The sequence below is a fragment of the Athene noctua genome, chromosome 1 (assembly GCF_965140245.1).
Source record: "Athene noctua chromosome 1, bAthNoc1.hap1.1, whole genome shotgun sequence".
Classification (NCBI taxonomy): Eukaryota; Metazoa; Chordata; class Aves; order Strigiformes; family Strigidae; genus Athene; species Athene noctua.
In genome coordinates, this window is record NC_134037.1 from 27,404,872 (window position 1) to 27,428,127 (window position 23,256).

Genomic DNA, 23,256 nt, shown 5'->3' on the forward strand with positions numbered 1-23,256 from the left:
TTTGATACATTGCTACAGACAAGAAAGAAAAGAACTTTTATATATTCAGGATGAGAATGCAAATAACTATTTTTATTTAATAAAGACAGATTGTTGAGCCTGGCACTAATTTTATCCTTTATTACCAGTGAAGACATGAGAACTTGAAGTACATCCTGCTTCCATACCAGGGAAATTGGCTCAGACTGGAAGGAGGAAGACATAGCGTAGTTTTTTGTGGCCTGTGTCCTTTAAATGTTAGTTTACAAAGGCATTCTGAGTCAAAAGGCCAATTTTATCCAAAAGATGTTTTTTAAGACACACATCGCATACTCTGACACACATAGCATATTCAGACAAAACAGCCAAGATGAAACCTGTTGAACTTTATGGATGCATTTGATTATTGCTCAGGAGCCTCTTCGGAGAAGGATGCCTGCCTACCTGTGAGGCTTCTCTGGCTGATGTACTTGATTTATGCACTTGACCACATGATTGTTGTATCCTGTAATGATTTACAAATAGCTTGTTACACCCCAACTAGCTGCTAAAAAGACCTCTGTTTTAGCTACATAGATAATTCTCCAGGATAAAAATCAGTATCTTGAATATAATTCCTTTTTACCCCTTTGTAGTCCTTGCTTACAGCACAATGGACTCATGGATCTCACTAACAGGATCCTGGTGCCTTGCTATTAATACATTTCAGTCACAAAAACTTTTCAGCAGTTACTTTGACTGTAATTTTAATGTATGCCACCAGTTTCCTCTCTGCATTCAACTGGTTTGGACTAACATGGAAATGAAAAATTAGTGAATGTAAATTTTTTGCTAAACGGAGGTGCTAATTATTGACAGGATGGCTGATTCCAGCCCAGAATTTTCTCTGCATATAAACATAGAATTCATTTCATAAGCCAAAACTGCAGCTTTTGTTTGTTGGCTTGGGGGTTTTGTTCCAAGTTTCTTGAGAGGAGATGATCCTTAAGTGCAAAGAAACACTAGGATGTGTTTCCATAAACTTATATGGGAAATATTGTGATAACAAGGCACCAGAAGAGCAAACAAAACCTGGAGTAAGGAAGCTGAAATTCATGTATAGATATTAAGAAGAACAGGGCCAGGCCCAGTCATCTTAGCAGCCAATATTCATTGCTAGGAAGAAATAGGGGGTTATATTGTTCTATTGATAAAGTTTTGGTAGTTTTCTGGCTTGCTGCAATTGTAGCACATTGCACTTTTACATTATTGTCTGAACTGTAACCTCACACTTCTAAGAAATCAGCATTTGGGGAAGCTGTGTTATCATAGAAAAACACAATCAAAGTTTTATTTTGGTCTTTTTTCCACGGTAGCAAAAGCCCAGTTAAGTTCACGTGCTTTTGTCTTTTTTTTCTCCTCTTGTGATGTTACACTATGATTGTGTTTGCCTGTATGATTCATTACAAGCTTGCTGGCAGATGGTCACGTACACTTTGCAAGAGTGCTTGATACTAATAATAATCAGCTTTTAGCTTTTCTATTTTTTTTCCTAGAGTAAGTAATGTGTGTTATCCTAATGTCTAAAAAATCATGGGTTTTTTCAGTCACTACCATCTAAATACTTTTATCCTTCAGTAAAAAAGGTTTCTCTGTACATGTTCAGCATTTCATGAGTTAAAGTTAAATTGCATGTATGGATGCTAGTGACAGAAGAATTAGTGTTCCATCTTCCTCATATGAACAAAGTGGAAGAGTAAGTGTTTCATGAGACCACTATGTGCTAGAAAACCTCCTCACTCCTGCATATGAATGATTTTTTGATGGTTAAGGCATTGGAGCCCCACAGGGGCTATATAGCTAAAGCTTGAGAAATTCTGCTTTGCCTCACTTGATCTGCACACTTGTTATGGTAGAAGGAAATTGTTTATGTATATTTTATTGCATAACAGTAAATCAAGCTTATATGCAGTGTAATGGTTAAAATGCTGTCAGTCCAAACTGCATAGCATTTATTTAAGCGGTGAAACTGTGAGGAACTACTTCTATGTAGCACCGTAAAATGTGTATATCAAGTAATATTGTTTTTTATAAGAGGAAGAACATGTTGAATTATGTGCTCTCATCATTAAAATATAACACAGACACATTTAATTTTTTTTTTAATACCAAGACTAACATTTATTTAACAGTAGTTCTAGATGGAATAGCTGAAGAAGACACAATATGGTGGAACTTTATAGGTCCTGTTTATAGCTATCTTTATGCAGAAAAAGGAAAATGTCTAGTGGTTTTAGTGGTCACAGCTGTTGAGATGCTCTTGTTGGCTTTTGTTTATCCTAATTGTAGTACACTATATCCAGGCAATAAAATTAGTTATAAATCTGACTCCCTCAAAACACAATGTCATGCAGGGGTTCCAGCAAAAGTGAATCTTGGTCATTTAACTAAAGTTCCCTTATTTTTAACAAATTCCTTGCACTTGTTCTTCATTTAGTCATAAGCAAAATGTTGTACTGCAACTCTACTTATGTTCTTGCAAAAGCATACCACACTAAAGTCCATGACAAGGTCTCTGTAGTGTAGGATTGTGTCCTACAGAACTGGTAAGATATTTTTCTGAATGTATTTCTCAGTTACAGAGTCTTATTCATCTCCTGAGAGCATTACAATGTACATTTTAGCTGATACAGCTCCTCTTCTCAGACTCTTTCAAAAGTGTGCCTAAGTACAGTCTTAACTGCTGCATTCTGTCCTCCAGCATTGAGGCTGAAGTAATTCACAGCTAATGTGAAAAAATATTCCATGAACCTGTGCCAAATTCTGTCCTCCTAGTCTTAGTTTCACTGATATAAAAGTTGTAACAGTCTCCTTTGATTCCTAACTCCCATACCTTTGCTCCAACCACAAGAAAAAAAAAAATCATAAGGTAGTTGCAGAACCGAATTACAACTTCAGTTGATTTATTTTTGCAGTATTTTTGATTTATTTTGCTTTTGAGCATATGTATTTATATATAGACATACTTCTCTTCTTGTTCTTACTATTTTGTGATTTATTATGTGTTGATGAGATTCTGTTCTAGACCTTGGAGGCTTTTTCAAAGACCAGAAGTTCCATTGTCATGTTTTTCTTACAATGATTTATGTCTTGTGTATTGAAGTTATTTATCAGAACTATTTAAAAGATCATTTAAATTAATAATTTTTAAAAACACTGTTATTTAATATTTGCCTAAAGTTGTTTCACAGAGGCTGCAATCAAAAAAGGGCCTCACTTTGCCAGCTATAATATTACTAATATAAAGGTAGTATTTCTTCATTATTTTCCACTGAACATAAAAACAGACTTTGCATGTTAATGCACTGTACAAATCCAAAACAAAAGATAGTGTCTGCCCCACAGACCTTTTGATCTACAGAATAATATTTCCTTACTTTTTCTTCCCGATCTGGCTAAAAGGTCACACTTTACCCATATTCCGTTTTATCAGATTTATTTGTGGCCTGGAGGCTTTATCAACTTCATTTCAAGGGGAAGACTCTGGCAATATTTGACATAAGGGACTTTTACCTGGGGAGCTGATTCCAGGCAGACTGATTCTGCTGACCTTCAATAGTCTTTGTGGCATGGCATGACTATTTTTAAAGCTACTGTAGAGAGAGAAGTTTAATGGGAGTATGTTTGCCCAAGGGAGGGGAGTTTTGTGGGTAGTCTGAAAGCGGTGGAATTTCGTTGGCTGTTTTAACAGTAACTGTTAATTAGTGTCTTTTAAACTAGTACATTTTGGACAATTCAGGGGTAAAGTGTAAAAATTCGGATACTAACTTCCTAAGATCAAAGGAAATAAACATTTAAGAATCAGCCCAAAAGGGCCCTCGCTAACATTTTAAAGCTGAAAAACTTGTCCTAAAACTTCAGTGGTCTACCAAAAGTTTTGCCTAGCCTCAGAGATTCCTGCCTGAATCAAGACAAGTTTTAAGTGCCTGAAAGAGCTGCAGTTTCAACACAAAGTGAGGTCAAACTCTACAGGTTTTATTGAGTATTACTGAAATTCTGGGTTTAGTCTAACATGAAGGAGGTAAACAACAACGATGTTGATTGTGTTTTGCACAAAACTTTGTCATGTGAAATTATATAGTTGAGTTGATTGTAGCTTAGAAGAAAAACTATAAAAAAGAAACAGCATAAATAATTGAAAGTTCTGTTTGTCCCTCCCATTAAGTTTTTGATGTGGCTCAGAACATGCTTATAAAACACATGTGCCTTCCTGAAGCGCTAGCACAGTGTTAGCCTGTTATATTCTTTGTGCTGTGTGGACTGGGCAGGTTGCTGCTTACTTACGTAGGGGATGCCTGAAGGAGATACATTGGTTCATCCGACATGCAATTAGACTATTTTCTCCTATGTCTTTCTGTTTTTTTCTGGAGGTTGATGAGATCATTTCTCAAATTCAGGATTTTTAAAGGATTAACTGGACTATTTCTATTTTCATGCTGTCTTTGCTACAGATGTGGAGGTGTTATCAGTCTGTTATCAGAAGTCTTCAGCATCCTCTACTGGCTTGAACCATTTACAGTGCATGTTTCTTCTACTGCATTCCGCATTCCGGATTTGTGTAGAACACAACACTGAGCAGCCAACTGGAGTTTTGACTGCATTTGCCTGAGAACTTACCTTTGATTTATAAACAAAAGAAGCAGTGCTCTTCACAACAGTACAGTATGCACATGGACACCTTTTAGCAATAGATACTTTACTTACCCAAAATTGCATTTGTCTGACTAATTATAACTCCTGTTGTAATGTCATTTTAAGTTTGAACTTCTGCCTTGGTGAATCATCCCTTCCAATTCTGTGGTTAAATAAATTTAGGAAAGAAACCACATGTTTTGTAATATATAGGCAGTATTGTACTTAACCAGTCAATTATGTTATACTGTGTTTGCAGGTCTGGTGTTTTGACTTTTCACAGGAAGTTGTCTTTCTCTTGGTAACTGTAAATGAAGTAGACAGAGTTCTTTCATCTGGAATCTAAACATTAAGAAAAACTGTGAAAATTAAGGAAAGCAGGCATTGTAAAGGATTCTTATTACTCTGATCTCATAGATCATGCTGAGGAAAACACAGGATCATTTCTGTTAAAAAAAAAAATTTCAAATTATATATTAAATGATCTAACAAGTGAAAATAATAGGTGAATGTGCCTGCACAGGATAGTGTATTTCAAGTATTTTGGTGTTCTAAAAATGTTTTTGAATCACTTCACACAGATGGTATTATGTTTGCATGGCATTAGGAGAATTGATTTTTACCTTTAATAGCTTTCATGAGACACTGTTAGTGAAAATCCTGTTACCTGTGTTTCATCTCAGTGAACTGCATGCCATAATCAAGTGTAATTCAAAAGCTAAATTAAACTGAATGAACGAAGTAACCAGTAAGGATGTCCTCTTGAGCATTCATTCTTACCATGATGAATGATGCTTGTTTTTCTCTTCTCTTTAATTAGAATGTTTCTACATTTGCCAAAGAAAATGTTGGAATGTGGACAAAAACTGAAATTATAGGAACAGGGCTTGATGTAATAGCTTATTTGTAAAGGAAACACAACTTGTTTGGTATTTTATTGAAACAGGAAGTTCAGAACCTCAGTACACACAAGCACAACAAATTCTCAGGTGCTAGTTGAGTCATCTGTTGTTGGAAGTAGTCTCATAGAAGGCTTCCCCTTGATTTAGTTTTAATCTTCAATTAACAAAGGGAAGGAAATTACATACAGATTTAGTTTTAGATTATGTGCAACGCTCTCTGTTGCTTTTTAGCTGTCACCCTGATGTGCATACTTTGTGAGTATATCAGGTTGACACATCCAGAATGTGTGAGTGAATAAATTCAGCTTTTAATAAGCATAAGATGCCTGATGTATTTATTTCATTTATAAAATAATGTATAGCTTGCTTAATCAAAATATTCTGACTTTTCCTTCTTACAGTCATCTTACACCTGATTTCAGCTTTACTGCAAACTATAGAAGAAATCTTTTGTGATAAGGTGATAATTGATAAAACCACTTTTTAAAATTTAGTATGTTTTTTATTTACTTAATTGTCATGGGTTTTTATAATAAGAGGTTTGTTATACAGCAGAGAAGAGCATGATGATGCCATGCAGTTTTGTTTAGCTGTGAAATCTTTAAAAGACACTTGGGAGTTTATGTGTGTATCTTCTCTGTTAGAAGACTAAGTTTTTCCCTTCCTTCAAGGTCTGTATGGCACTGGCCTTCTTTGAATGAGAAGGATTTTACTGAAATCCCTCCAAATCCCATTATTACTGTTCCCCTGTTTAACCCCAGGAGTACTCCAGTGTTGTGCAGTGAGTTCTCCTTTCCTTCATCAACATTCTGAGCAATGACAGCTTTGTAACTCTCCCAGTACTGGTCCATAGCATAAGGAGAAATGCATTAGCAGTTTACTCAGTAATGTAATTTTAAGAAAAAATTCCATGGGTAGTATTAGAAATATTATGTCAGCTCCTGAATTTTAAAGTTAATATAATTTTTAAATAAAAATAGACACAGGATCCAGTGAGTGTGCAGGACATTTTTAAACTTTTGCCCTTATGGAGGGCTAGCTAGATTAGATTCTTTTTCCCCATCCTCTGAGTAGTGTTTATACTTTTATATAGTACATATGCATATAAACAGTACCTTCTGCTCCATCATGGTAGTTTGTATGGCTATAAGACTAAAGCTATATTTCTTATACACCCATCTTATTCACACTAATTTTAGTGTGAATTCTGGATTGGGACAGAGCCAGAGATGGTAAATGTTTATTTACAGACTTTTACTAGAAAACTAGTGTGTAAGAGAATAGTTACATAGCATTTATATTTTAGCTAAGCTATCCAGTAGTTTGACTAGAAAATAGCTAGTAATTTTGCTTGAAGACCACAACTGTTTCTGTGCTTCAGAGTACTTATCCTGCACCTAAGCTCAATTACCTAGTTGCTCCTATTTTATATACAGTACTTGCTGAGTATCCTTTGGTTTTTAAATTGCAACTGCTTTCTTACGCAACAACAACCTCTTGAGAAGGCTTTCTGCTCTCACTAAAGCACTTCAGATAAAATCCAGATAGACTAAAAAGTACTAGCCTCTCTGTCCTGCATCATTCTTAGATGAAGAGCAGTAAGAATATAGGAAAGGAACTCTGAAAGGAGAACAGGATCAGCAGTTTGACCCTACAAACTTTGCCCAGCTAGCATGAGAAGTCGCTGAAAGTCCACTACCATAATGAGTCTGCCTAGTACTCTGTATTTAACCATGTCATAGCTGTCAAGCTCAAATGTAAAACAAAACCAAATTCCAGATGGAATTTATAACAGTATTTCTTTGTTTAAAAAAAGTTTTTTAGATCATCATTACATTTGTAGTAAACAGAAGTGGACTATTCTATGAACTGGTGATTCCTTTTTCAATGAACCTTCCTGTCACTTTAGATTTGCACTTTAATAGCTTCCCCTCTAGAGTCACACTTTTATCTTCATTAAGAGAGTTCCTGCAAGACCAAATGCAAATATCAGATAAATGAAATGAATATTGCTCTGTTATCTTTGTCACTAAAAAAAAAAAAAAAAAAAAAAAAAATTAGAATTAAGTGATAGAAAAATGGAAAAATGATCACATGTTGAAATCCAAAATGCATTTGAAATCCTAATCAGGAGTAAGATTATATTCTAAATAAGACTGATGTTTTAAATTGTCTTCTTCTTACTTGCAGCAACAACAGAGATCCACTTTTGTTTCCCTCCAGCATTTGATAAGGTTACTGACACAGTGTCTACTTTGTCTCCTGTAGATGCTTGAGAAGAAAGCAGTGAGGTAATATGCTGCAAATGTGTTTGGTGTATTAGCTCACAAGCTGATAAGCGTCAACTCCTCAAAGTAGATACTGGAATCATTTATCTTTAGAATGGCATCATTTGGTACCCTGCACAATTTATCATTGTGTTTGTGAATTATTTTTTCACTTTACTAAAATAAACCCTTTTCAAATGCTTGTCATTAACTTGAAAAATGCTCTGCCTAAAAAAAAAAAAAAAGCAAAGAAATAAATTTAGTGTCATGTACTCTGCCTTTACCCTACCAACTTTCATAGCTTCAAAATTACTCTGTATTCACAACATAAATTGTTCTCCCTCAGATATACACAAGAGCATCCCAGCTTGCTGTCACAATATAATCAAAGTTCTTTCTTCTGTAATCTTATATTGTTGCCATTCTAAAAAGTACAAGAGTTCATGAGAAGAACCTGCAAATAGAAAATGTTAATCATGTCTTTTGTTTAACACCCATGATGAAAGAGGTTCTCTCAAAGAAACTTCTATTGAGTAACTGTAATTTAAAAACATGATTGATAAAAAGCACCTGGTCAAATATTTAAACACCTGGGTTTTTTGGGTTGGTTTTTTTTTTTTTTTTTTGCTGTGTGTGCTGGCAGCTTCACTTGCTACTCTTAGTGCTGGAGGATTAAATGTCTTTGCTTTCCATACTTCCTAGGGGTTCTTTCCTTCCAATTTGTGACATAGATTAAGTGAAGAAGAGATGGTATTACACATAAAGAAGTACTGCTGCCAAGGAGTACTAATCAGGGAAATTGTAGACCAGAGGTGGTTGTGATAGTAGTTTATCAGGAGTTTCTGAAAGCAACCTGAACCTGGTGTAGTTTTGCAGTTGGCAGCATTCCACAGCAGTGGCATCCAGTTGTGTGATGCAAGGTAATCTCTTTGAGTGTGTTTATTTCAGTAGCTCTCAGATAGTTCTAAAGACTTTTCTCCGTTGAACATTGATGTAATTTCAACTGACCCTTTAGTTGATATTTTAAAAACACAGAATCCCCTGCTAATTATCATTGTAGTGCATGCGTTTCACTGTAATTAGAGGTTTGAATGTAACTTCTGAATGTAAGTCTCTGGGTTGCTGCTGTTCTCTGTCATTATTATGCATCTTTTTTAAACAATTTAAGAAAAAAAAAAACAGCTTTTAATTATAAGTCACTTTTTCATTAATGTGTGGTCTGTTATATTGAGTGCTGAACAGAAGCATTTTACATTTTTGTTGATGAGGGAATACTTTATGCTGCCCTACTTAGAGGGTATGTTTTTCCTCTGTTGATACCAAAAAAAAAATAATTACAAGAACAAAGCAACTTTTTTAAAAAGTAATTTGCTGATGCCTGGTTTTTTAAAGCCAAGTCAGTTTTATTTGTCTCGCTGCAGCATATCAAAAAAAGATTGAGAAAAGTCAGTCCTAAGAAATTTGAAGGAGAACAAACTTGCTGTGTTCAAGCTTTGACATATTTCATAAAGCTGTTGAAAACCAAGCCATGAAAGCCAGATTTATGAGCTTTTTAAAAGTTATTTGTAGATTCCCAAGACGATTGTGTTCCCATCACTTACTGTAGCCTTTAAAACTCAAATGACGCTTAAAAATATTCATGTTTGGCACACACTGAGTTATTGCTGGGCATTCAGCTAAAACTAAAGAGCAGAGAGAAAAATGTACTCTGCCTTCACTTAAATCATTTCAGTCTGTTGAGGTAGAGCAAAAGGACACACATATTCATATTTTAAAGATAAAACTAGGAATTATTATTAATGTTAAGATTACTTTTATTGTGGATTAATAAAACTGTTTGGGGAATGAGCCTTTTGGGAGCATCCATGTAACCCTTCACATTTGCCAGGCTTTTCCTTTCAACAAGATCACTCACTTTGTTATTACTGGAATAGAAAACTCTTTTATTTATCAAAGCATTATTCTTCATCTCACTTTGCCAGGTATAGCAAATCTGTTGACAGCACTGGATTTATCATTTACTGTTAAAGGCAAATGAAAGGATTCCCCATATCCCTAAGCCAGCAAAACAAATGTCATTCTTGAAGCTCGCTGCACAATATCCTGTGTTGATTTAAAAGAAAGTTGGACTGTCTAAAGTGATTCAATATCTGAAAAGTCTAAGGTAGTTGAAATAAGCTTATACTTTTTAATGCATTTTATGCAAATACTAGGCTTCCATGCCTTGTATCTTCATTATGTGTAGTATTTATCCATGGGGAATATCATGTTGTTTTCTGTGAACTGCAGCACTTCATTAGCTCATGGAATTTTTGTTTCAGCGTGGCCTTTCATCAGTGAAATATACTTAGCTGGAAATGTATTATTTCAGTCTGTGTAATGCAGATGTGTTTAGTCCCATATGATTAAACATTGCTGTTTACTTCATTAATACTTCATTCCTTAAGCTACTCTGCTGAAATTAATGACCTATTCATAGATTACATACTGCTCTTGTGCAATAGGTACTAGTCTGTTTAACAAAAAAACCCACAACAGACAATTGGCCTTATGTGGGTTGGGAGAGTTCAGTAAGCCTAGAGGCCACTATATATAAAATACGGGTAAATGGTTGCAGTACGAGGGGGTAAATGCCAAGATGCAACTAATGTTCCTCCTTCCTGTTGTCATGTGAGAATGAACTCTGAGATAACATAAAGGGCAAGTTGCAACTGTTATTAAAGAAATAGGCTAAATTTAGTTTATTTTGATGCAGGTAATAATTCACTTTGAAAGAAGCATCTCATACCTACATCACTACCCCATTACATCTGCCAGAAGTGACTCCATGCTCTCTTGTGCCTGTATTTGTAAGCCAGTGATATCGATGAATGGAAAGGGATGAGCTAGTGCCGGGAGCACCTTGCGCACAACACACGCTTCAAGGCTCTGGGCTCATTCTAGTCTACTTCCCTGAACTGAGCACATCTTCTGACTGTATTTCATCCAAACAGAGTACAGCCTGTGCCCTTGATGGCTGCTCCGCGGTGGGAACCGAAAGTATACTCAATAGGACTGACCAAAAGATTAGTTTCAAAAGTGCACTAAACTAAACCAGTAAGTACGTAACTATCTTTTTTTGCTGAAGGTGAGGATATATGCAGCAAGAATAGATCTTTGTCAGCTGCGAGGAAAAACATGTCCATGTATGTGTTACAGAACTTTTAAAGTCATGGCTGGTTGTCTAAAGTAAATCATTTGGAGGCTGAGATTTTTTGGTTTGTACGTTGGCTCAACTTCATTTGTTCAACTGTCAGCTGAGTTAGAGTTAAGGGAAAAGAGTTTCTGATTTTACTTTATTTCCTTTGTGGTTTTGAGACTTATGAACTTGCATGCATTTAAGAACTGAGTTAGATGGAGAGCCCTATCAATAATGACAGATACAAAACGGTGGATTCAACACGGCTCACTTAGATCTGCTGCACAGAGCATCCATATATGCTCAGATCAGCTCTTTGTTATACATGTAATAAGACTACCATAACAGCACACGTAGGAATCATCGGCATAAAATGTACAACTATCCCATCCATATACTGCATTTGTTGTCTACGATTTTGCTAAGATACCAGGCTGGAAAATCTGATTAATCATCTCCTGAAGTTGTAGAACTATAGATTGACTCTATCAGTTTTTTAATTACTAAACTGTCTTCATCTCAACCCACGAGTTTCCTCACTTTCACCCTTCTGAATTTCTCCCCATCCCACTGAGGTGGGGAGCAAGCAGCTGAGTGGTGCTTAGCTGCCTACCAGAGCTAAACCACAACAGATTGGAATTAAAATAACCTTGAGAGGTACAAGGAATAGTCAGAAATAAGTATGATGGAGTTCAGTAAGGACAAGTGCAAAGGAGGCAGAAATAATCACCTGCAGATTTACAATGCAATATTTCTGTCAAAAAAGCAACTGAGTATTTTAGAGGATCTGAAGCAATATATGTCACCTATGTCATATTCTGATAAAAGAAGCAGGCGTACTAGGATGTGTGGACAGGAATGCTATGCATACGATACATGAATTATTTGCAGTGTGCAGAGCAGTTGTGGGGCCTGAGCTGGAATATGGTGTCTATCTTTGGGCACTGCACTTCAGGAAAGATGTGGATCCACTGGAGAGAATCCAGGGGAGAATAACAAAATGATCAGAGATCTACAAAATATGATCCATGAGCAAAGACTGAAAGAACTGTGTTTGTTTAGTCTAGAGAAGACTGAGGGGGAGACATGATAACTGCCTTCAAATATTTAAAAGGTTGTTGCAAATGGGAAGAGAAGAAATTGTTCTCCATGTCCCTTGGCATTAGGACAAGAAGAAACGGGCTGAAAATGCAGCAGAGGCAATTTGGGTTATGTTATTAAGAAAAGCCTTCTAACTGCGAGAGAAGATAAATATTGAACTAGACTGTGTATGGAAGTGGAGAATTTGTGTCTGAATTATACTGGGATTCTTGTGGGGCTTGTTGCATGTAGTGTATGTAACCCTTGCGGGATGCCAGTGATGCAGGGCTCAGAGTTGTATGTGCCACGCTCAGATACCACTTTGGAGTGATGCATGGCACTGTGCTGCTTTATGGATATTCAGGTGAGGAAAACACCTCCCAGTTATAATTGATAATTATTTGTAGAATTTTGACATAACTTTGGAATTGCAATTTGCAGTCTTATCACTGCCTGGTAATCACTTTGGTTTAATTCTCTTGAAATTAGACAAAACCAAGAATGGACAAATTCCTGAGGTATTTGTGAAGCAAGGTTTAAATTTCTAATCCTGAAAAATCCTTCCTTTGTTAGCTAATCTGTAATGAAAGGATTTTTTTTAAATTTCAAAAATAAATAGTTTGTGTTGAAACCAAATGCAAATATATTGAATTCAGAATCTTTTTGAAGTTATGCACAAATAATTAAAGTTACCACATGTTACAATCTTAGCAAAGTGTTTTTAAGTGACGTGTGTTGGAAATACAGCTCCCTGATTAGAAGTCATACTTATCCTCAAAAGGGAAAAGACTTATTGTTTTCCCCTAATTTGTTTTTTATTAATCTATAGTTGATAATGTTGATATTACATGGTATTTAAAAATAGTCCTACCTCTGGAAAACAAGGAAATTAAACTAAAAATAAGTGAATTTGTTATCTTTTTTCCTGCAAAAATTTGCTATGCCGGAAAAAATGGTTCAAACATCTTCCAGTATAATTTTGAATATCTGCCAAACAGTAGATTTATTTGCCAAACATTTTCATACAGTATTCCCACTGGGACTCAGTCTTTCAGAGGATAAATTGGTGAAATTAACTTTTCTTACCAGTCTATGGGATTTGAGAGAAGCAAGGTTGTCTGCCAACACGCAGTGGAAAGAAATAGTATCAGCTAAATTGTCTGGATTGAAGCATTCTTCCCTTCACCCTTGTCTTGGCTGGGAAACACTTACTTGAAGGACTATACAGAGGAGGGAAATAAACTTGTTTTGGAGAATTTTCCAGATAATACGGTCTTGACTATATGCCATTTCTCCTTCTTTTACTTTCCTTTTTATTTTTCAAGACCAGACATTGAAAGTTTCTTTTTTCTGGACCAAATTTTCCGCTCTATCTCCCTCCATTTCTGACTCCTGGCTCAGTGCACCAGTCGTCTTCTACTGCACAAACATAGACCAAGTGTGCCTGGACATAATCTCCATTTCTGTGCATGTGCTGAGGTCCTGATGTGGCCTTACCAAGCGTTCAGAAAGTATGCTTCCCTAATTTGACAGAAAGGGAGCTTCTATTTTAGCCAAGTGATATTGATAACCATTGAGAAAGTGTTTCAATAAATATTCAGAAATTAGAATGCAATATTTGTAAATAATTTACATTAATGTTGCAAGTTGAGTTTTTCTCTGAGAATGAAAAACATTGCCAGCAATAACAAATGCATTTCATGGCAAAGAGTGGAATAAAGTTCTGGGTGTTGTTAAGATAATAGTATGGTAGTATAGCTTGAACCAGTTGGGGTCCTGCATCCATGTGATTTCCATTAACCTAGGTAAAATTCCTCAAGGCTGAGGATCTATTTCTTTGTGAAACAGGTTGCTGAAGGAAGTTGTTTCCAGCTCTTAACATGCTCTTTTATACTGGAGAGCACCAATTTATTTATCTAGTACAGCATTTCAGTGTAATTTTTAAAGCTTTTAGTATTCTCAATGTGTTAAAAAAATCAGCTAACTGCTAAAATAAATTATAAGAAATCAAACTAAAATTATGAGCTTTCAATTTAAGTAGAAAATATATATCACACATTGTTCCTACAAAAATAGATTTGCTGTTTGGTTAGTTGCTTCTATTCTCCTATTAAACCTGATATTTAGAAAGATGAAAAAGAGAACATTTCTTCTTTGTCCTGCAGGACACTGCATTGTTAACACAAACTTCCTTGATCCCTGTAGGGTCCTGCAGATTCTGCAAATTCCTCACTGCAGGATAACTGTACTTTCAGAAGTCTGCACACTGCAATACACTCCTCTTTATCAGAAGCAGACTGATTCTCCACTTGTGTGGATGTGTATGAGCCCTTGATCTTTACATGTACATGGGGTTCCACATATGTGTTTTTCTTTTACATTTTTACTAAATGACGGACTGTCTGAAAATGCATATGACCATGCAAGTGTAATGTTGCCTAACAGTATTGTAGTTTTGAGTGCGTTCTTCATGATTTTGTACAGAATTACAGTAATTGAAAATATAAATGTTACTTGTCCAGTGTATTTATCCATACTAAAATCAAATGAATGTTGAAATCTTAAGGCTTAATATTTCCCCAGCAACATCACCCAACTATGTTAAATGAATATGCTATTTTATGTGTCTCTTTTTGTTAAATTTGTACATTATCAAACCATAAAGTTTGGGCTTTTGTTTTATCAATCATGGTTTTTCTATCATTTAATAGTTGCAGAGTGGTGAAGTAATCCAGAAGATTTCAACAGTCAGATGCTTTTCTTTTTAGTGAAAATGAGCAATTTCTCATCAACTTCAAATGCGATAATACTTGGCCTTAGGATAGATATAAATCATAAAATATACAACCTTCTCTCTTCAAACTTATGTCTTCAATTTTATCTTCTGCTGTTTGCATTTAATAACACGTGTTTATTATTTTTTCAAGTAACAATAACCAAGATATAATTACAGCACATCATGTGTTACTTTCTGGAAATACACTGAAAACTGTGTTCTCTATATAGGACACTGGCAGTCGCAATGATGAAAACTTCCCAAGTACATCCAGAATTATTCATTTCATAAATTCAGGTATCCGCTCAGAGATAATACCTCTGTGGGACTTGATGGCTATCTCCTGAGCCTCATGAAAAGATCACACCCTTGGACTTTTATGCAGTTTTGTGCTTGTTCCCACACCCTACGCAGCTGGAGCTACTTTCATAAAGTTCTAGGCAAAGCTGCAAAGTTTTGGCTTTTTTATAATATATGCTCTCTTGGCTTGTGGTGATTGAAAATCAGTCACAGGAGGGACAACAGTTGGTGAAATGTTTTTTTGTGGGTTTTTTTAATAATGAAGAAAGGCTCTATTTCTTTATCATACATTGTCCTTAAGTTTACTTCTGATAAGAATGATATTTTTTTTTCCTTTCAAAACTTAGGTTCAAACAACCATCTAAATTAATGGTACATTAATGAGAAATGCATACATAGAAGAGGTGTCTTCCTGTTGTTCATCCAGCTAGTGAAAGAATGAGGATTTTACCAAAAAGAGTAAATAAATGCTTTTATAACAGTTTCGTTCTCTGTCCATCTGCTAACAAATATAATTAGAAAGGAAAATTAATGCTGTCTGTTATAATAGGGAATGACACAATTGTAAACGTAACTACTGACTGATACATACACAATTTGTGGAAATAGTCACTTTTGGGGTCTGATATTTTCCCAGGCTTGGTCTCTGCTAAGGAATTATTTATTTATTTGCAAAAGCTTACGTGAAATGTGTATGATTTCAAAGGACTGTGAGCACCCCTGGAGTGCCACAAAGGCTTTGATGTTGCAAAAGGCAGCTGAGTCAATTCAGGGGCAAGAGCTAGATTGTGCCCTCTCATCCCACCGCCAAACCCTGTGTGGTCAGCGAGCTTTTCAGCAACTGGCTAGTGGTGTTTCTTTCAGGTTAGTGGGCCAGAAAGCAAAGTTAATCTTTCAGACTACTCTCTGAGCTCTGAACATAAATGCTCCGATTTTTTCCCTGTCTCTAAGACCTGTGTGTGGACCCAGTGTGCTTGAGCAAATCCAAGCACAGCCTGTCGGGAAAGCGGTGGAGGTGATGATCCAGACAAAGGAAGCATAAAGATGATGTTCCATGCTGAAGCCTTCTTTAGACAATTATCACTAAGATATACTGTGTTCTTACCCTGTCCTCCTCTCAAACACACTGGTAATGGACATAGCTGAAATTTTAAAGGTAGTTTAAGAAAATATCTATAGAATGTCAGCATTTCTCTTTCCTGGGTTCTCTTAATATGTACTAAATGCATAGAATAAAGCACGATATTTGTGGACATCGGCTGAGGTGAGTGTTGTTGGGTCCTTAAAATGTGGATTTCCTGATTTGATCATTAGCTGTGTACACATTTGCTTTCAATATTAATTTAATCCATTATTAAAGTAATATCAATTTAATATTAATTTAATTCTTTCCATAGGAAGCTGTATCATACGAATGAGTTTTCATTACAGTGTCAGCTAATAAATCCTTTTAGGATAAATGTTTGAGGAATTGGGAATACAGTTAGCTCTTTTAAATTATATTCCCTAAAATATGTGAAATAGCAGATTGCAACAATTTATATTTGGTATCTTTTATCTAACACAAGTCCTATTGCATTTTTAAGATAAAAGCTTCTCAACCTAATAATGTTCATCTTCAAAATTTTAGAGTTCCCGGTTGACAAAAACAGTGTAACTTCTGTCTTTTTTAGTTAAATTTCTTTTAGATAAACTAGCTTTAAAGTCTCTTGGTAACTGTCTTTATTCTATGAGTTGCATCTGATTTGTGCCAATAAACATTTCCAGAGAGCTCTGTGTCAGACCAGCTAAGATGGCATTGCATCTGTCATGGGGTTGTTCTGAGACTGATGTGAAGAGGTTGTTATTTTGTACTATAGTGCATTCTTTAATTTGATGACCTTGCTTACCACAAGCACTTTCATAGTTTCACAACTGTGCAGTTTTTTAATTAATTAAAATTAATTATTGCAGTCCTAGTAATACCAAAATTACAGCACTGTTCTCTACATCAGAGATTGCAAAGTGGTTTATGTTCTTGAGATAGTCCCTAAATGGGCACCAATTGTGGCCTCTAAACCTCACAAGACACACCAGCAAGTGGTACTCCTAGCAAATTCCAAATCTTACACCATATATTAAAAATGTACAATGATTAGTTTTCTGGTTTTCATCACATCAAGATGCCCTGCACCTAGATATTCATAGAAGAGTATTCTGCTCAGATGGGGGTAGGCAGTACTGTACCGAGTCCAAAACCAGATCTTCTGCACTTGTGTAAAGTATTGGGTGCCAACTTATGTATAGGTAGGGCCATCAGATACACTCAATGAGTTTGGCTCCTCCAAAATCTGAGATATAACTCTGCTTTGATACTGTGATCAACAGAATTATTTAGCAGCTGTTTGGCTTCCATGAGACAGGATTAGGTGCCATGTCATTTGTAAACCTAAATTCACAGAAGAATAGAAAATGAAGGGTATTTCTTGGATTGTGCTTGAGTCCTTTTGACCTGCTTTATCCATAGTAGTCACTGTCTTTATAACTTGCTGAATTCAGAACGCAAAGAATCAACTTAATTTTATTCTCAGGACAGCAGCCAAGAAATTAACAATCAGAGAAAGTTGAAGTATTTATTGATGGAGAAGATCTCAAAATTCAGATTTGGATTGACTTGTCCAAGAGCAGCAGAGGACAGTGGCACAGAACCACTGAGCTATGAAGTCTCACCCTAGCATGGGCTTCACACTTTGCAGGTGCTTCATCTAGCTAATTGATCCAAAGTGCTAAGGCAATTCACTTTGACTTTTATCTAGAGATTTGTGAACATGCCAAAGAACTGCCTGGCTTTATAAAGCCCTGTAAACCAGCTGAAGACTTTGGCTGCACATTTGCCAAGCACATATATCATTGCATTCAATTCTTAAGTGCCTAAGGTTTTACAGCAGGTTTGTGCCAGGACTGGAGGGATGAATCCACTCAACAAGTAATTTCTTCCACTGTTCAGACATCTCATATAAACCAGATACATACAGAGTGACCTTTCCTCTATGTAGTGTGCTCGTGTTGATCATCTGTATGAAAAATTCCAGTTTACATGAAACTGTTTTCTCTGAGTTCTAGTACATTTGTGTCAGTTCATATATCTGAGAGAAAATGCAGTTTGTATCTGTGAAACACAGAAGGGAAGAAGTCCTAAAGTAGTTTAAACCCTGAATTAGATATGTTTTTAAAGCTTCCCAATACAAACTGATGAGCATTATCTATGTAAGTAAAGGCTTTCATGGTTTGTATTTGTGCTGCAAGACTGTAATTATTTACAGTATCCTTTAATACTTCTGTGTGATGGCCAGATTACAGTAAAAAATAATACTGTCAAGTGCTTTAAGAAGTTTTATAGGTAAACCATCTGACCTATAACACAATAGTCTCAACTCTGGTTTGGGAATTGTATTGATCATCAAAATCATTGTATAGTTTACCCAAGAGTTTCTGTTATGGCTGAAAAAGTAGAATTCATACTCATTTACTCTAATTCTTTTTTTCTGAATTAAAGAAGACAAGGATTAGTTTTACTCTGAATGGAAATGCAACACATTGGTTAATTTCCTTGTTTCCTCAAATACAGATCTGCAGAGTTCAGCGTCACCTATCAACAAGAAAATACCAACAGAATCTCTTTTCAAATCAGCCTGTCATGTTTGTATCTCCTACCAGTTATCCACCCTGCAAAAAGCTAATTGAATTTATACAGTTGTCAGGAGGGAAGATATGTAAAGCTTTACATCAGGCAAAAATCTGTACAGGGGAAAAAAAAAAAAAAAAAAAAAAAAAAAACACCAGGAAAGAAGTACCAGGAAATAAAGTGTTTATCAGAAAAATGAGTATTAGGTAAGACACTAAATTTCAACTCATATAAAATATTGTTGACTATTTATTCCAAAATTGACTGTAAATAGTTCACTAAACTGAGGTTGTGAAGGGAAGAAAATCAAACAGACTGCTACAGTTTTCAGGAAGGTTGTCTCCACGGTGAGGACTTTCTCTTACAACTAAGACTGCTTTATGATGGTCCTAGTACTCACCACTGTAATTTTACCAAGAACAAATTTCATCTCAATATTTTCAAATTTCTCTTTTCTATGATCGTTTCACTTAGGGCAAACTAAATTATGAGGAAAACCCTATAGGATAATTGCTTTTTAAAATGGCATGTATTTCAATTTTAGATCTAGTAAAAAAGATTTTTAACTGGTATAAAGTGGCATAAAACTACTGAAATGTGGTAGAACCATCTGATAATCTGTCCTGAATTATATATTGTACATCTGAAAGACAATTTTCTGCAGTCTCTATTTCACTTGCAAAAAGTTTCTTTTTAAAATCTGCTGTTAAGTTTCTAACGTCAGTCCATTGCTTTTCCGTGATGGACACCACAGCTCTAACAATTATCTGTTTGGAGAGAATCAGATGTAAAATTGCAATATCCTCACCTTCAAAGAAAAGCTTTTGATAATCTATGTAGGATTTATAGCTTCCAGTCTGACTCTTTTTCAGACAAGATAAGGGTATTTTCCAAAAAGGGACCTTCTGCATACTAGAAAAAATAAGTTCAATTTTCATCACAGAGTACGTCAAACTTCTCTAAATAGTGCCTCACTCAGACTCTAGCAATAAATGTACTATGTGAATTGATGTTATATGAAACTAGCCAAGCAAGTCCTAATCTCTTGACTGTTAATGCTATCAGATCATAATGACTTAAAACCTGAAAGAAAATACCACTAAAGAAAGGAAAAGTGAGCCATACGGGAAAAATACTAATCTAAATGCAAATGTTATTCGATACTTTCTTAAAGTATAAGATAAAATTGTGATGATTTAAGAGAGAGGCATAAGAACAAGGCATTGTTTATTGTGTCTTTCTCTGGCTTTAAAGAAGACTTAAGGAGCAAGTGTGGCCGAAAAGAGTGAGGATACCAGAGGTTTATGCAAGACTAAAAATATGATGTAGTACATTAAACACAAAAGTTTCACATAGTAGTACTCCAGTCATAAATTCCAGATGGACAAAGGTAATGATCTGAAGAGGCATGCAACTCATGTGGCATGTCCCACTCTTTTACGGGTCCCATGGAGTTCTGCCTCACCCCAGACCCAATATCTCATAAGCTACCTGCAGCTGGACAGGCCACACTCCCCATCAGTGGGCTGAAGGATTTGCGTATCTGGCTGCTAATGAAAAAGGACTCTGAATTCTTTGTGCCCGTTACAAATTTCTCAGTTCTCTTTTTCAGTCTGATGGTGCTTTTTCTAATTGTTATGTCCTGCTCACGAGGCACAGTTATGCAAGCTCCAGCTAATGGATTTTAAATGATGAATCATCAAAGTTTGGGAAAAAAAGTATGATATTTTAAAGGAAGGATACAGGCCTTCGAAGCTCAGCCCCTTCTCAGAAACTGTTTACATAGTAGTATGAACAGTGTCACCTTAAGATTGCCATCTTAATGAAATAAATCAAGGTCTGAAGTTTTGTCTGATCTTTGACCACTGTTGCTATCCAGTTGGTTTGTGGCTATCTGCTTTCTGCAGTTAGTACCAGCTGCCAGTTAATTCACTCAAGGCTGACCACAATAAAAAGCATACAGGTAGAAAATGCCACACCTTTTTAAACTTAAGTAAATGGTAAGTGCTTGCAATATTATCATTTTACTGCATTAATTTTCTCTCTCTGGGTTCTCAGCTCCACCAAATTGTTTTACACCAGAAATTTCTCTGAAGTACATTGTTGCTTTATAATGTTTTTTATTGCATTTTATCTTAAATAATCCTACTTTTTTATTTCTTTTAGATTCAGTCAGTCAGCATAAAATATGTCCCATGGAAAACTACATATTTCAGCTGTGAGCTAACTCAAGAGCTTCCATATGGTTGTAAGGAAACAAGTGTAGTTTGGATTCAACAAAAAACTAAGCTGTGAATAAAATTTCTAAGAAAATGCAAGTTACATATTTATAAATGCAGGGAAATGTTTTCTACATTTTTATTACTTGTCTAAGTGTTGCCCTTGTGAAATCTTTAGGGTTTTTTATAATAAAGTACTGCCCTAATAGAAGTAATCTTGCTTTTATTTATTTGTTGAATCCTTTGGATCTAAAAGTTGAATGAATCATTATTCACTGGAAGGAAGTGGAAAGATATTTTCTGATATCTAAGCGAAGTTGATGATGTTACAGTGCAATTAAAAGATGTGCATTCAGTGTGGGTGAGTGTGCCTGAGCTAGATCTGGTGTAGTCAGCAGGAGCTATGCTACCACTGCAGATGCACGGATCCCGTAGGCTCCTCTAGTCCGAGTGCCTCTGCAGACAGCGGAAGGTCCATGCTGCCACATCTACATGAGTGCTAATTACATTTCCTTGGTAAAAGGATAAGATTGCCCATCATGCTCAACTCACACCTGCCGGTGTAAACTTGCACATCTAAATTGGGTTTTCAAAAGTAATTCAAACTCAGTAATTAAGCTTAGATGCATAGTTAAGGTATTGCTTTCTTTCAGTAACTTTAATTGAATTTCAAACTGTGTCTACCTCACATCTAGGCTGAAATCATAAACAGTTACTAATCCTGATTCAAATGAATTAAGACAGCACACCATTCAAGTGATGAAATTTGTTGAAAATGGAACAGATCATTAAATCCTTTAAGCATGCTTGGAAAATACATGCAAATGTCTTAAACGTTAAATTCCTCTTCAGTCTGTGGTTTTGTTTTTAACAGGTACAAAATAAGGTTTGTATGAAAAGTATTTTGTGTAACACTTGTTTATCTATTAATGTACAACCTCCTTTAAATATTTGCAAGGTCCATCAAAATGATATATCATTATCACAGAGAATAATGTATTATCAAATTACTTAATGGCAGCTCATAACTCACACCTTCCAAACTCGGTGCTCCCCTCAGATTACTGTCAGTGTAAGGCAATGGGAACCCTGTACTAAAAATAATGATTTCAAGTTCATATTATGGAACAATCCAGGTACAGTGGTTTATAAATGCTGTCATTCTATTGCATTGTTCTAAATTCTTGGTCTTTTTAAGGTATTGTGATGTACAATTTCTGTAAACTTATACAAATATTTTCTTCAAAACAAGTTCAGCAGTATCTGGGTGGCAGGCTGTTTCACGTACAAATTGCATTTGTGTAGTTGCTCTGTAAAATGTTAAACATACTTCTTAATGGAAAAGCTCCAAGTTATGATTGTTTTATGAAAAATTAAACTGACTTTATTTTCAGAAATACTGAGCACCTGTAACTCAAAAGGTTTAAGATCTCATTTTCAAGTATCTAAGTGCTATAAAACTGGTTTTAGTATATAAACTAGAAAATAAAATTTACTGAGGTCTTTTCCTTGCTTATTTTTCTGACAGGCACATTTTTACCAGCATCTTAAGTAGGAAAAGTATGTTCAGTAAAAAAATTGGTATGTTTGATGCAAAAATTGGTAATCAGCACTGTCTACAAATTGCACTGTTTATAATTTAAACTAGTTACCTATCTACTGCAGAGCACTGGTAACATGGTATCACTCTTCACCTTTGACCTTGCGAGCTCCTTTATTAAGAAACTAGTTGCCAAGTAGTATAGACTAAAAAATAAATACTTAAATAAGTTGTGACATGTGAACATATGGTTCCCAGTAAATAACAGAATAATTTGTTTGAATTATATTGCTTAACTTTGAATATTACAACCTCTGAGTTCATTTTGTAGTCATTTCCTAAGTGTACTACCCATAAAAATCTGTCACTATTAATTTATATAATATAACATTCCAAATCAGCTTTCTCATAAATCTTCGTACGATTAATCTCAGCTATTTAAATTGTAAATTCTTGTATCAACTTGTTGGTCTTTATTAGTCACACATGTAACAGACTTGACAATGAAAAGTCTAATATACTTTTTCTTAAATTAAAATGTTTCAGATAAAACAATCTGTCAATTTAGATAATTTCACTTTAAATTATATGGTTTGATAGAAATCCCTATCTATTAGCTGTTCTTGCAGAATTTGTAGCACACAAGTAAATACAGAATCACAGAATCATCTAGGCTGGAA

The 23,256-nt window shown here is 35.3% G+C and overlaps 1 protein-coding gene across 1 annotated transcript in view; it reads left to right on the forward strand.

Moving 5' to 3' along the window:
- Positions 1-21,039, forward strand: part of MCPH1 (microcephalin 1) — a 132,419-nt gene extending 111,380 nt beyond the window's left edge. Inside the window, 3 exon segments of the mRNA XM_074895734.1 lie at positions 18,761-18,940; positions 18,942-19,023; positions 20,984-21,039. Of these exon segments, the coding sequence (XP_074751835.1) occupies positions 18,761-18,940; positions 18,942-19,023; positions 20,984-21,039 (318 nt within the window).
- The last annotated feature ends 2,217 nt before the right edge of the window (positions 21,040-23,256 follow it).